The 14,192-nt window shown below is 29.8% G+C and overlaps 1 protein-coding gene across 2 annotated transcripts in view; it reads left to right on the top strand.

Annotated features, from left to right (window-relative positions):
- LOC139501650 (phenylalanine--tRNA ligase beta subunit-like) overlaps window positions 1-14,192 on the top strand; it is a 32,688-nt gene that overhangs the window by 12,262 nt on the left and 6,234 nt on the right. For both annotated transcript variants that reach the window (XM_071290791.1, XM_071290792.1), the window contains exons 2-14: window positions 2,325-2,380; window positions 2,848-2,915; window positions 3,346-3,402; window positions 4,346-4,412; window positions 4,927-5,042; window positions 6,041-6,191; window positions 6,706-6,814; window positions 7,308-7,440; window positions 9,110-9,161; window positions 9,442-9,503; window positions 10,177-10,285; window positions 10,899-10,997; window positions 11,709-11,789. In XM_071290791.1, the coding sequence (XP_071146892.1) occupies window positions 2,325-2,380; window positions 2,848-2,915; window positions 3,346-3,402; window positions 4,346-4,412; window positions 4,927-5,042; window positions 6,041-6,191; window positions 6,706-6,814; window positions 7,308-7,440; window positions 9,110-9,161; window positions 9,442-9,503; window positions 10,177-10,285; window positions 10,899-10,997; window positions 11,709-11,789 (1,160 nt within the window). The remainder of the gene's footprint in view (window positions 1-2,324; window positions 2,381-2,847; window positions 2,916-3,345; window positions 3,403-4,345; window positions 4,413-4,926; window positions 5,043-6,040; window positions 6,192-6,705; window positions 6,815-7,307; window positions 7,441-9,109; window positions 9,162-9,441; window positions 9,504-10,176; window positions 10,286-10,898; window positions 10,998-11,708; window positions 11,790-14,192) is intronic.

Below are 14,192 nucleotides of genomic sequence, written 5' to 3'. Positions count from 1 at the left end.
ATCGTGATTTTCAAATGCTTATTTTGCGTGCTCGGTATTTTTCAAATAAAATTCAGACACTTGGCAGGGATCATCAAGAAAAAAAGAGGATTCAATTTTGTTTTTTGAAAAAGCGGAAAGGCCTTTGATGTTTTCATTTTAAAAGTTAAGAAGATCGTTATATACTTTTTTAACAGCCTTATACCATTTATATCATAAATGTGTATACTAAATCGGGAATTTCAAGTAAAACAGAGATTTAATATATACAAGAAGACAGTGAGTCAGTCACAAAAAGTTCACATCAAAGTCTTTATTTTTCGTGCAACGTTCATGACAGAAATTATTTCACGTTCAACGTGAAATTATGTCTTATTTCACGTTTTTTCTGTGCAAGCACCCCCCTTTACCACCCTCTATTAATATCTTATATTATATTCTTATCAACAAAATGCATACATATACAAAAAACTACAGGGCTACATGTACATGATGTATTTCTGTTTTATTATCATTTTTAAATAAGTTGATTTAAAAAAAAAATTAACTGTTACAAATAATCATAATAATAAAATTGAGAATGGAAATGGGGAATGTGTCAAAGAGACAACAACCCCACCATAAAAAACGACAACAGAAGGTCACCAACAGGTCTTCAATGTAGCGATAAATTCTCGCACCCAGAGGCGTCCTTCAGCTGGCCCCTAAACAAATATATACTAGTTCAGTGATAATGAACGCCATACTAAACTCCAAATTGTACACAAGAAACTAAAATTGAAATAATACAAGACTAACAAAGGCCAGAGGCTCCTGACTAGGGACAGGCGCAAAAATGTGGCGGAGTTAATCAAGTTTATGAGATCTCAACCCTCCCCCTATACCTCTAGCCAATGCATAAAGTAAACGCATAATGCCAATTTGTTTTCTTGTTATAATGATCTTTGAAGAAATTAGACAATCAAAATCTATCTACTATATACACTTTATCGCTAATCCTAGCTGACCCGGACGCTTGAACTTTTGACGCATACAACAATCACTTTTCCATAGTGTCGTCAGATATTTTGTTTTATGAAGTCAAAATTGTACGGGAACCTGTGTGATATCCAGTAATGGCGGACAAATAGCGATAAGGTGTATTGATATACTTTTTCAATACTCTCCTCAACATGCTCAATCATGTGCATAAAGTCACAGGCACTTGTCTCAGAAATTTTTTCTTATATACCTTAATACTGTTATATTAAGGTATATGGGGGGGGGGGGGGGGGGAATTGAGACAAGTGCCTGTGCATAAAGTGCAAGGACATGTAGAAAAAATTGCAAAGTTTTAAAAATAGCCTTTTTTTAAATCTAACATTGTAGGTAGACAAAGAACTTGTTATTTAATTAGTTTTAAAAAATACTGAGTAAGGATTTTTAAATATTTATGGTTCTTTGAAATAATAATTTCCAACAGATAAAAATAAGTTTAGTTCCTTGAATTTTTATGACATGATGGTAAAAATAGAACTGTACATGAAAATGAAAGTAGGACTTGTCACTCCAATAAACTGTTTTAAAGTGAAAGTGAAAGTGGTTTACATTGTAACAAATATTTACCAAAAATTTAAAGTGGGTAATTTTTCGGTTGAGAAAATCTTAAAATGATTTCAAGATTTGGAAAACATATACACAAATGAAGTTTAATGTGAATAAAGATGAACTAATTGAACTGAGGTGTTTCAATATTTTCAAGTGAGAATTGATGGCTTGATGTAAATGAAAATAACATAATAAATAAAAAAAACAGAAATTTAAACATCATTTTACAAAATAATGTCCTCTAATACTCCAATGGGTACATTTCTTGGAAGATTTAAAAAAAAAACTTATACTATTCTATTTTATTGATATCATTAATATCTCGGACACATTCTATCATGGTGGACGGTCGACTTTTTAAAGAGTTATGCCCATTAGAAATATTGAATTTAACAATAGTGCTACAAAAAAGGGTTTTATTTACAATTTAGTGAGACCTTGGAACTCTGTTCTTTCATAAGTGTCAGCATTTTGTACAGATTATTGAAGAAATAACATATTCTCCATTGTCATATATGACTTAGGATTCGTATAGCATTTTGACCTTAATGAATAGCCAATGCAATGGAAATTTAGAGCCTCTAGTATCATGATGTTATGATTAGATTAGCATTCAGATTAGCATACTTTTGTAAACGAGCCCTCTGTGCAGTGTGATAGAAAAATATTATTACAACATAATAGACAAAAACCATTATGAGAGAAAAAGACACATTTTTTGTTGAACATTTGCCCTATATATATTTTTATTTTTTCAGCATTTGAAGAATTTGATGAGTTAGGTTTTGAGTTTGGACTAGAAGCAGAAGAACCAGTGAGTATACATATAAGATTCTTTAGTCTAATGTTATAGTCTAGCCTTGACAGAGTCAATAAGTGCAGACATGAATATGCTGTTTCAGACTGTGGTGGATGCAACAACGTCAGCAATGTATTATTTGTGATGTAGTCGGTTTACAGGGAACTCAAAGTAGTAGGTCAATGATACTTGGTATGCAGTTATGTTGGTCGAGAGGAGTTAACATAAAGTCCAAGTTCTCATTCAATGATGTCATAAACTAGAGACATGCAAATATTTGCTTCCACAAAGTTAAAATCATCACTGACATTTATCATGATTTTTATTGAATTTTTTTATTCATCAAATTCTAGCAAGACAGTATGACAAGTTTTGAAGACTTATTTGTAATTACAGCACATTGCCATATTTTTGATGTTGTTCATACAGCATTGTTTATCATATAGAATTTGATACAAGTGAACAATTGTTCTGTTTTACAGGAGGAGGAAGAAATACTACAGAATCCAGATCTTGCTAATGTCTGGAAGATTGAAATTCCTGCCAACAGGTAAAACTGACAAACACTTTAAAACTTTTTTTAAAATACTCCCTCTGAATCTAATTCATTATTTATGACGATTTCAGCCTTTGACGAATCGAAGTGAGTGTAAAGTACTCATCAATGAAACAGGACATAATGCTACTAGTAGATCAACAACTAAATCTAAAATAAAAGATTTACAAAATTATAGAACAACAGAGCCAAAAAATCATCAAGTATTTCAAGTTTAAAATCATTTTGTAGAACATGAGAAATCATACATGTCAAATGGAAAGAAAACATTTATATGTTTTACTGTACATAACTGTATGGTTATTATCAGTAACATTATTTTATTTCAAAAGTTAATAAGAATTTCAATAAAGGACAAAGAAAGTAACATGACATCAATAAACTTCTAGTCCCTCATTTCAATAATTATAACATTATTTTTTAGATATGACTTGCTGTGTATTGAAGGGATGTCAAGAGCTTTGCTGGTTTTCCTTGAAAAGTAAGTTAGAAATATAGATTCCACAACTACAACAAGTGTGTTACGATGTTTCTCCACTCGAGACAGATAAATTTTAATATTTAAAGGGCGAGGCTTTGCCTAGCTTTTTAGATAGTTAAAATTTAACTGTCGAGAGTGGAGAAATATCATAATACACGAGTTATAGTTGTGGAATCTGTTTCTCTAATGATTTTTATCCTTCCTTTTCAAAGATTTGAGAAAAGTTTTATGTGACGTCATTAGGCATTGTCACCTTTTTTCATGACATCACTATAGGAAAATTCAGAAGAAACAAAGAAAATTTAACGTCACAATAAAATTTCGACCAATCTTTTGCTGAGAACAAATTTTTCGCTAGAGATTAGAAATATTTTTCTCACACCGGTCAGGAAGTGTGAAAATAGCATAAAAATTGGAGAAGTTAAATTCTACTATTTTCTAGATAATTGTTAGAAGCTGTGTAATGATGACACATGATACCATTACCATATCCAGTTACCTCACTAGGTTTTTTTGTAAATTTTGTTGTAATATCCTCATGGGAACAGTTGGTTGTTATTTGTCATCAGCCTTTTTGAACTAGATTTTACAGCATGTTAAACATCCCACTTTTGGGTCTAACAGTCATTTTAATTCTAATGTATAATGAAAAAAGTCCAAAACTTGATGCATTTAAAAAGGCACACAATATATCAAATTAGATAAATATATGATAAACAAAAACAAAAAGGGTAAACCATCAGATATATCACTGAAATGAAGCATATATAACATCATTGAGCAGCAACTGAAGAATTTCATGAAGAAACTATTTACATATAACAAATATAAAGTAAAAGGAATGCAACTTGCGTCCATATTATGAAAAGCATAAAGAAGGCTTCAAATAGGGATCTTAAAATCAATTCATCAAAATATTATTAACATTTTATTTATTTTCCAGGAAGCAGTGTCCAAGATATAAAACTGTAAAACCACAAAAATTACAGCAGATGAAAATTCTACCAGCTGTAAGTATTTCAACGCCATAAAAATGTTTTCTACTGGTGCTTTTGTTTTAAATTTAGATGCTACATGAGGAAAGGCAAATAATATGTTTGGTTGATTTATGAATACTACAGCACAGAAAGTTAGTTTCCTTCTCATCTTAACTGGATGTTTTTATCCTATCTGCCTGTCTCAACGAAAGTTACTAATCACAAAATCTTATGTTTTTACATGGAACAGGTTAACCTCATACAAAACTATTTTTCACACCCCTTTTTTTCTGTTTGTTTTATTTGGTTTCTCCATTGCAAAACATGAACTTTTAAACATGCTGTCATTGAAAATTTTACTTAAAGGAACATAACTGTTTTAATTCAAACCATCTATAATTTTACTACTTTTATATGGATGGACAGATTGTTTACATGTATATTTTTTTTTGTATTTTGTCAGACCCAGCAAGTCGGACCATATTGAGTTGCAGCCATTTTGGTATAAGCAGATTGTTTACATCTGTATTTTTTTTTACTTTTTCAGACCAAGCAAGTCAGAGAATTTGGAGTTGCAGCAGTTCTTAGGAACATTAAGTTTACTCCTGACAGTTATAAAAGTTTCATTGAACTACAGGATAAGTTACATCACAATCTGTGTAGGTTAGTAATCATTGTTTCAATCTTATTATCTCCCTTGTTTCAGTCTATTTATCTCCCTTTATTATAAAAGTTTCATTGAACTACAAGATAAGTTACATCACAATCTGTGTAGGTTAGTAATCATTGTTTCAATCTTATTATCTCCCTTGTTTCAGCCTATTTATCTCCCTTTATTATAAAAGTTTCATTGAACTACAAGATAAGTTACATCACAATCTGTGTAGGTTAGTAATCATTGTTTCAATCTTATTATCTCCCTTGTTTCAGTCTATTTATCTCCCTTTATTATAAAAGTTTCATTGAACTACAAGACAAGTTACATCACAATCTGTGTAGGTTAGTAATCATTGTTTCAATCTTATTATCTCCCTTTATTATAAAAGTTTCATTGAACTACAAGATAAGTTACATCACAATCTGTGCAGGTTAATTATCATTGTTTCAATCTTATCATCTATCTTGTTTCAATCTATTTATCTCCCTTTATTTTGTGTGCAAACAAATAATTTCTATACAAAAAGGCATTTAGAAAAAAAGAAAAAGTCAATTTATGTATATCATTATTCTATGGGGCTTACATTAGAAAATGAAGAAAAAATACTCAAATTTAATAAAGACAACCTTCAAAAATGGGAGATAACCCAAATTGTATCATGAAAATTAGACTTTGTGAAGTGGTCATAACTAAAGATCACTGTGTAACATTCTACAATTCAATTAATGTAAACAAAACTTGACAATTACAGATAAATTCTCGAACTGAAATGAAACCTTTATGAATGATGAATTCATTCATTTGATAAAAAGAAAAAGCATTAAAGAGTTATATATTTTAGTAAGAAATTGGTATTGGTATTTTGGTCATTTTTTTAAAAAGATTAAAACAAATTTAACAATAGCTCTTCAAATAAAAGTTACACAAATGGGGGAGGGGGGAATACATATTAATCTTTATTATGCAGAAGAATAACTTTTTTATATGTTTACACTGTTTTCAGGAGAAGGACATTGGTTGCTATAGGAACACATGACCTTGATACAATTCAAGGTCCATTTATCTATGATGCCAAGCCACCAGCAGATATCAAATTCAAACCCCTGAGTCAAGCCAAAGAATTCACTGCTCCAGAAATGATGGAAATGTATTCTGTAAGTCATTGTAAATTCATTCAAATGATACAGGTTATGAACTTTGACATCCAAATTCAAGGGAGACAACTGTGACATGAGATTTGAACAAAGAATAACAAACTTTATGTTTCATAATTGTGTTAGGATTAAACTAAGTGTAACAGCATAAAATGGAAAGGCTATTCCAAACTACATTCCATGCCTTCGTAAAATACCAGTATAATAAATCTAATTGCAGAGTTCTGTTTTTAGATACTTAGACTTGTGGTTTTATTGTTGTATTGTACTCAACTAGCATTATTTAAAACACACAGACACCCCTTCAACCAAAGATGAATTACAGTATACTGTAGTCCTTCTGTCTGTTTAATCAGTGTAAACATATCCTGATTGAAGTGAACTTGTATGCCTTAAGAAATTGATCTCAAACTTAACCATATTATTTAGATTAATATTACTAGGAGTCAATTGTATAGAAAGAAACAATCTTTAAGGACAAGATATCAGTTTTTATTTTTTTACTGTTTTACAGTTAGATAGTCACTTGAAGCCATATCTTCCTATCATCAGAGACAGTCCAGTCTACCCTGTGATTTATGACAGGAACAACGTTGTGCTGTCCATGCCACCTATCATAAATGGTAAATATTACAAAAATATTTTCAGGAATGAAATAAATAAAAAAAATCACATTTAAACATTTTATTTGAAAGATAGTAGGCGTGTAGGAAAGGTAGATATATATTTTGTGATTCATTAGTCATGCATGGTTTTATGTCGATTAAATGTATGGAATATTACATTAAAAAAAAGTATGTTGGTTATTGGAATTAGTTGTTATTCTAGATACATACTTATGAATAAAAGGAGATGTGGCGTAGGCATATAAAATGCACTGATTGTGAAAAAATTACATGTATGTTATCCATTAGTGAGAAGAAAAAAAAATCCATTGATCATGTTGATGAAAATGATTTGTGCTTCCTTGTCAATCTCTAGGGCTGATATAACTTTTGTACGCAAAGAAGCTGTTATTTGGACCAAGGCATATGTTTTTTAAATACTAATACTTTTAGTTGTTGACAAACAGTTATGCTTTTGAAACTTAACTCCATCGACATACTTTAATTTTAGGTGACCACAGTAAGATTACACTGGACACCAGAAATGTCTTCATTGAATCTACAGCAACCGATCTAAACAAAGCTAAAATTGTCTTAGATACAATTGTTACAATGTTCAGTGAATATTGTGATCAACCTTTCACGTGAGTACAGATTTAAACAAAGCTAAAATTGTCTTAGATACAATCGTTACAATGTTCAGTGAATATTGTGATCAACCGTTCACGTGAGTACAGATTTAAACAAAGCTAAAATTGTCTTAGATACAATCGTCACAATGTTCAGTGAATATTGTGATCAACCGTTCACGTGAGTACAGATTTAAACAAAGCTAAAATTGTCTTAGATACAATCGTCACAATGTTCAGTGAATATTGTGATCAACCGTTCACGTGAGTACAGATTTAAACAAAGCTAAAATTGTCTTAGATACAATTGTCACAATGTTCAGTGAATATTGTGATCAACCGTTCACGTGAGTACAGATTTAAACAAAGCTAAAATTGTCTTAGATACAATTGTCACAATGTTCAGTGAATATTGTGATCAACCGTTCACGTGAGTACAGATTTAAACAAAGCTAAAATTGTCTTAGATACAATTGTCACAATGTTCAGTGAATATTGTGATCAACCGTTCACGTGAGTACAGATTTAAACAAAGCTAAAATTGTCTTAGATACAATAGTTACAATGTTCAGTGAATATTGTGATCAACCGTTCACGTGAGTACAGATTTAAACAAAGCTAAAATTGTCTTAGATACAATTGTCACAATGTTCAGTGAATATTGTGATCAACCGTTCACGTGAGTACAGATTTAAACAAAGCTAAAATTGTCTTAGATACAATAGTTACAATGTTCAGTGAATATTGTGATCAACCGTTCACGTGAGTACAGATTTAAACAAAGCTAAAATTGTCTTAGATACAATTGTCACAATGTTCAGTGAATATTGTGATCAACCGTTCACGTGAGTACAGATTTAAACAAAGCTAAAATTGTCTTAGATACAATAGTTACAATGTTCAGTGAATATTGTGATCAACCATTCAGGTGAGTATAGTTTTATTGACGACAGATATGACATAATTAAGATCATGAAAGAAATGATAACGACAAATTTTAAGTGGTTTAATTTTCTGGTCTTGAGAAAGTCCGGGATGATTGGCTGTTTCTTGTGGCTGTGTTAACAATGTTTAAGTTTTGGATTATTTTAGTTAAAGGAAAAACATGTGTGGTAGATATTTGGTAAGCAGATGTATTAGAATTGGCACCTCTTATTTCCATATAGATTATTTGATTCTCTCCGTCAGTTGTGGTCTATTGTCTTGGAAGATTTGGTTTAGTATATATACGTGTTAATTAAGGTTTATGATTATATCTGTATAAGTGAAAAAGCTAATGGTAAATTAATGATATCAGAGTTAACATCATTTAATACTCAAGATGCGTGTATGCTATAAAAGAACTATAACTGTAAATTCAGAAATTGTTGCAAGAATTTTATTAATGTAAGTAATTTGATTGAGTGAGTATTGCATATTAAGCACTTGCATTCTGATATTAGATATATATGATATATCATTTATGTATAACTGTATGCAATTTTTTCAGCAATCGCAATTAATGCATTTGTATTATTCCCACAAAAAATTGCAGTGAGAAATGCACACAATAATTTGTGAATTAACAGTATACATAATAATTATTTTTTGAGCCATAAGGTCTTGTGTGATAAATAACATAGATTTGCCTGAATCAATGTGACCTTATTTGCCTGAGTCAATGTGACATAAATTTGTTTTTCAGAGTAGAACCAGTAGAGGTTACACATTCTGATGGCTCAGTACACCTGTACCCAGTAAGTAAATCACAATAAAATAAAAATATCTCTTGAGTCAGAATAATATTAATGTAAAGAACTTTATATTGGAATCCTATTTTTCTGTTGATGACATTGGATTTAAGTGTGATTTACCTAATTTTCATTTCTTGTTTTTCAATTTTATTTGAAAAGAATCCTTATACTTGTTTATTTTCAGAAGTTCACATTCTAAGGATAAATTCTTATTTCAAATGTATCAGAAAATAAAAGCTCTTGTAAGATTTAAAGTTGCATATATAAAAAATACATTTTCTAGGAATTGCCCTACAGATACGAAGAGGTAGATGTAGACGATGTCAACAAAAAAGTAGGAATAAGGTTTGTTTATAATAATTAATGATGTTAATATAAACCAGAGGGGGTTTAATAGAATTGGGAGAAACTCCTCATGATTGAACAGCCTATGATAATCTGTTAAGTTTTATTTCCTTAGGCTAAATCAAGGATGTAGAATTATGACTTCACACATTCTCTTCTATTTGACAAATAAAAACTCAATTCATTCTGGGAGCAAGGGAATTCTGGATAGATAATTCTGATACAGACAAATCATAGAGAATATTTAAGAAAAATAGGGATATTACTAAGTGTTAAATTATCATAGACGGTAGACATTTATATTCATTGGTGATTTATAATACTCTATTTTAGAAGGACAGAAAAATGCAAATTAAACCTTTAAAAAACCTAAAATTTTAAACTACAAAAAGATCATTATGATCACAATGGGGTGTGGAATATAAGTCATCAATACTTCAAACCAAGGGGAGAAAAAAAAAACATCAAGGTCAACATATAGTATTCAACGATAGATAAAGCTTTCTATGATATATTGATATGTCATGTAAATTTGATCATTTTAAAGATCAGGAGAATAGTATGCCATTACTTGATTGTCAATTCAATTATTTTTTCATTTATATCAGATAATTAATTAGTCAATCTAAATCCAGTGATGATGTTAAAAATAAATATATATTTTATGTTTCAGTATATCAGCAGATACTATGTCCAATCTTCTGACTAAAATGTGTTTGAAATCTGAAGTATTACCTGGAGGAGTAAAGATTAGAGTAGAGATCCCACCAACCAGACATGATATCCTTTCTCAACGTCCAATCAAAATGCACACATTAACACATTGAATATTTAAGGGGCACTAGCTACAAAATATATAAAAAATCTAAAATTTTATGTTTTTGCTCAATCATTAAGGAAATGCAAATAGTGAAAAAATGATTTGCTTTTTTAGCAGCCAGTGTGGTTCAGTCTTGTCAAAATAAGATAAAAAAAAAACATTTATTATTAATTATTCACTTGCAATCCATATTCATGTGAACTTCATTTTAACCCCTTAGCTTGAGATGGGTAAATACATGAATTGAATGTGTAAAGTTATTTAAAGGAAAAGAATGTCAACATTGAAAGTGAAACAAAGCTAAATTGTTTGATTGAATTATTTGATCTACAAAAAATCATTCTAAAACAGGTAAAAACGATGATAAACATTTATTTTTCATTTATAATATGAAATTAAACGGACCTAGAAAAATCCAATTACACAAGTTCCCAGTCTATTTATATCTATATTTATGTTTATATTGCTTATATGACCATTGGGGGTCTAAGGAAGTCAACTCTATAGTTATTTAGATTGGGTCTTTAAGAAAGAAATATTATTGTTCTAATTATTAACCTTAACGAGTGGTACATGTGATTCACCCATGTGATGTAATAGAAGATGTTGCTATAGCTTATGGGTACAACAAAATTATAAAGAAAATACCAGCTACAAGTACTATTGCAGATCAGGTAATGTCCTAGATATTGACTCTATTAATGATACATGTGCTTATCTTTGAAGCTGACGGTCAATAAACATTTAATTTGTTGAGTACTCATTTTCCTGGATTTCAGGTTTGAATGAAATTTTAATATTTAACAGAGTTTTAAATTTCCTTGGTTTCTATGGGAAACCGCAAAACATACAATTGATCCTCAATCCACTCAAATATGTACTTTGCCCATACATATCCTTGTAAACTCAATACTGACCTTCTGATGTTGTGTTTTCTGTGGTCGGGTTGTTGTCTCTTTGACACATTCCCCATTTCTATTCTCAATTTTACTCCCTGAAATAAATTGATCCTCAGTACTTGATATTTACTTTTTATATACAAAACACATGAGAATTTTGACATTATAAAATACTGAAACTATCTTAGCAAGGAAAAACTTAATATTAAATGTTAACCTCTGTATTGTTGTGAAGAAAGTCTGATTGGAGATTGGTTTCATGTTCAAATGATATAATCTTATTTCAAACCACATGACTTTAAAGGAACAAAACAGTGAAACAGAAAAATGCATTGAATTTACAAGGATTCAGGGATATTTGTCATACAGCATATAATTCTCATGTATAAAAATAACTTGGAATTAGCAAGTATTTATACCACTTTTAAATAGAAACATCATCAGATTCAACTACAATGCTAGAATAATTTAATGTTTCTTTTTCAGTTCCCTGTAAACAAACTGACAGATCTCTTAAGACAGGAAGTGGCTTGTGCAGGCTTTACTGAAGTTTTAACCTTTGCCCTGGTTAGTTTTATTTAAAAAGCTTTGATTTGTTTGACAGAAGTATTATAGTTGCTTTTGTTCTAATATGTATTTTTGAATAAGCTATGGTATGGCACATTAGGGCTAAATTATGTTCATATTTAAGAATATACTCAATTTAACACATTCACAAAATTTGACAGTTTAACCAAAGTATAATAATAGCTTTTGTTCTGGTATACATGTATGTTTGAATAAGCTACAATATGACACAGGAAGATATACTCAATTTAGCACATTCACAAAATTTGACAGTTTAACCAAAGTATAATAATAGCTTTTGTTCTGGTATACATGTACGTTTGAATAAGCTACAATATGACATATTAGGGCTAAGTAATGTTTATACAGGAAGATATACTCAATTTAGCACATTCACAAAATTTGACAGTTTAACCAAAGTATAATAATAGCTTTTGTTCTGGTATACATGTATGTTTGAATAAGCTACAATATGACATATTAGGGCTAAGTAATGTTTATACAGGAAGATATACTCAATTTAGCACATTCACAAAATTTGACAGTTTAACCAAAGTATAATAATAGCTTTTGTTCTGGTATACATGTATGTTTGAATAAGCTACAATATGACATATTAGGGCTAAGTAATGTTTATACAGGAAGATATACTCAATTTAGCACATTCACAAAATTTGACAGTTTAACCAAAGTATAATAATAGCTTTTGTTCTGGTATACATGTATGTTTGAATAAGCTACAATATGACATATTAGGGCTAAGTAATGTTTATACAGGAAGATATACTCAATTTAACACATTCACAAAATTTGACAGTTTAACCAAAGTATAATAATAGCTTTTGTTCTGGTATACATGTATGTTTGAATAAGCTACAATATGACATATTAGGGCTAAGTAATGTTTATACAGGAAGATATACTCAATTTAGCACATTCACAAAATTTGACAGTTGAACCAAAGTATAATAATAGCTTTTGTTCTGGTATACATGTATGTTTGAATAAGCTACAATATGACATATTAGGGCTAAGTAATGTTTATACAGGAAGATATACTCAATTTAACACATTCACAAAATTTGACAGTTGAACCAAAGTATAATAATAGCTTTTGTTCTGGTATACATGTATGTTTGAATAAGCTACAATATGACATATTAGGGCTAAGTAATGTTTATACAGGAAGATATACTCAATTTAGCACATTCACAAAATTTGACAGTTTAACCAAAGTATAATAATAGCTTTTGTTCTGGTATACATGTATGTTTGAATAAGCTACAATATGACATATTAGGGCTAAGTAATGTTTATACAGGAAGATATACTCAATTTAGCACATTCACAAAATTTGACAGTTTAACCAAAGTATAATAATAGCTTTTGTTCTGGTATACATGTACGTTTGAATAAGCTACAATATGACATATTAGGGCTAAGTAATGTTTATACAGGAAGATATACTCAATTTAGCACATTCACAAAATTTGACAGTTTAACCAAAGTATAATAATAGCTTTTGTTCTGGTATACATGTATGTTTGAATAAGCTACAATATGACATATTAGGGCTAAGTAATGTTTATACAGGAAGATATACTCAATTTAGCACATTCACAAAATTTGACAGTTTAACCAAAGTATAATAATAGCTTTTGTTCTGGTATACATGTACGTTTGAATAAGCTACAATATGACATATTAGGGCTAAGTAATGTTTATACAGGAAGATATACTCAATTTAGCACATTCACAAAATTTGACAGTTTAACCAAAGTATAATAATAGCTTTTGTTCTGGTATACATGTACGTTTGAATAAGCTACAATATGACATATTAGGGCTAAGTAATGTTTATACAGGAAGATATACTCAATTTAGCACATTCACAAAATTTGACAGTTTAACCAAAGTATAATAATAGCTTTTGTTCTGGTATACATGTATGTTTGAATAAGCTACAATATGACATATTAGGGCTAAGTAATGTTTATACAGGAAGATATACTCAATTTAACACATTCACAAAATTTGACAGTTTAACCAAAGTATAATAATAGCTTTTGTTCTGGTATACATGTATGTTTGAATAAGCTACAATATGACATATTAGGGCTAAGTAATGTTTATACAGGAAGATATACTCAATTTAGCACATTCACAAAATTTGACAGTTTAACCAAAGTATAATAATAGCTTTTGTTCTGGTATACATGTACGTTTGAATAAGCTACAATATGACATATTAGGGCTAAGTAATGTTTATACAGGAAGATATACTCAATTTAGCACATTCACAAAATTTGACAGTTTAACCAAAGTATAATAATAGCTTTTGTTCTGGTATACATGTATGTTTGAATAAGCTACAATATGACATATTAGGGCTAAGTAATGTTT

This window comes from Mytilus edulis, chromosome 13 (assembly GCF_963676685.1).
Source record: "Mytilus edulis chromosome 13, xbMytEdul2.2, whole genome shotgun sequence".
NCBI lineage: Eukaryota > Metazoa > Mollusca > Bivalvia > Mytilida > Mytilidae > Mytilus > Mytilus edulis.
This window is presented reverse-complemented; position numbering and strand designations above follow the sequence as displayed.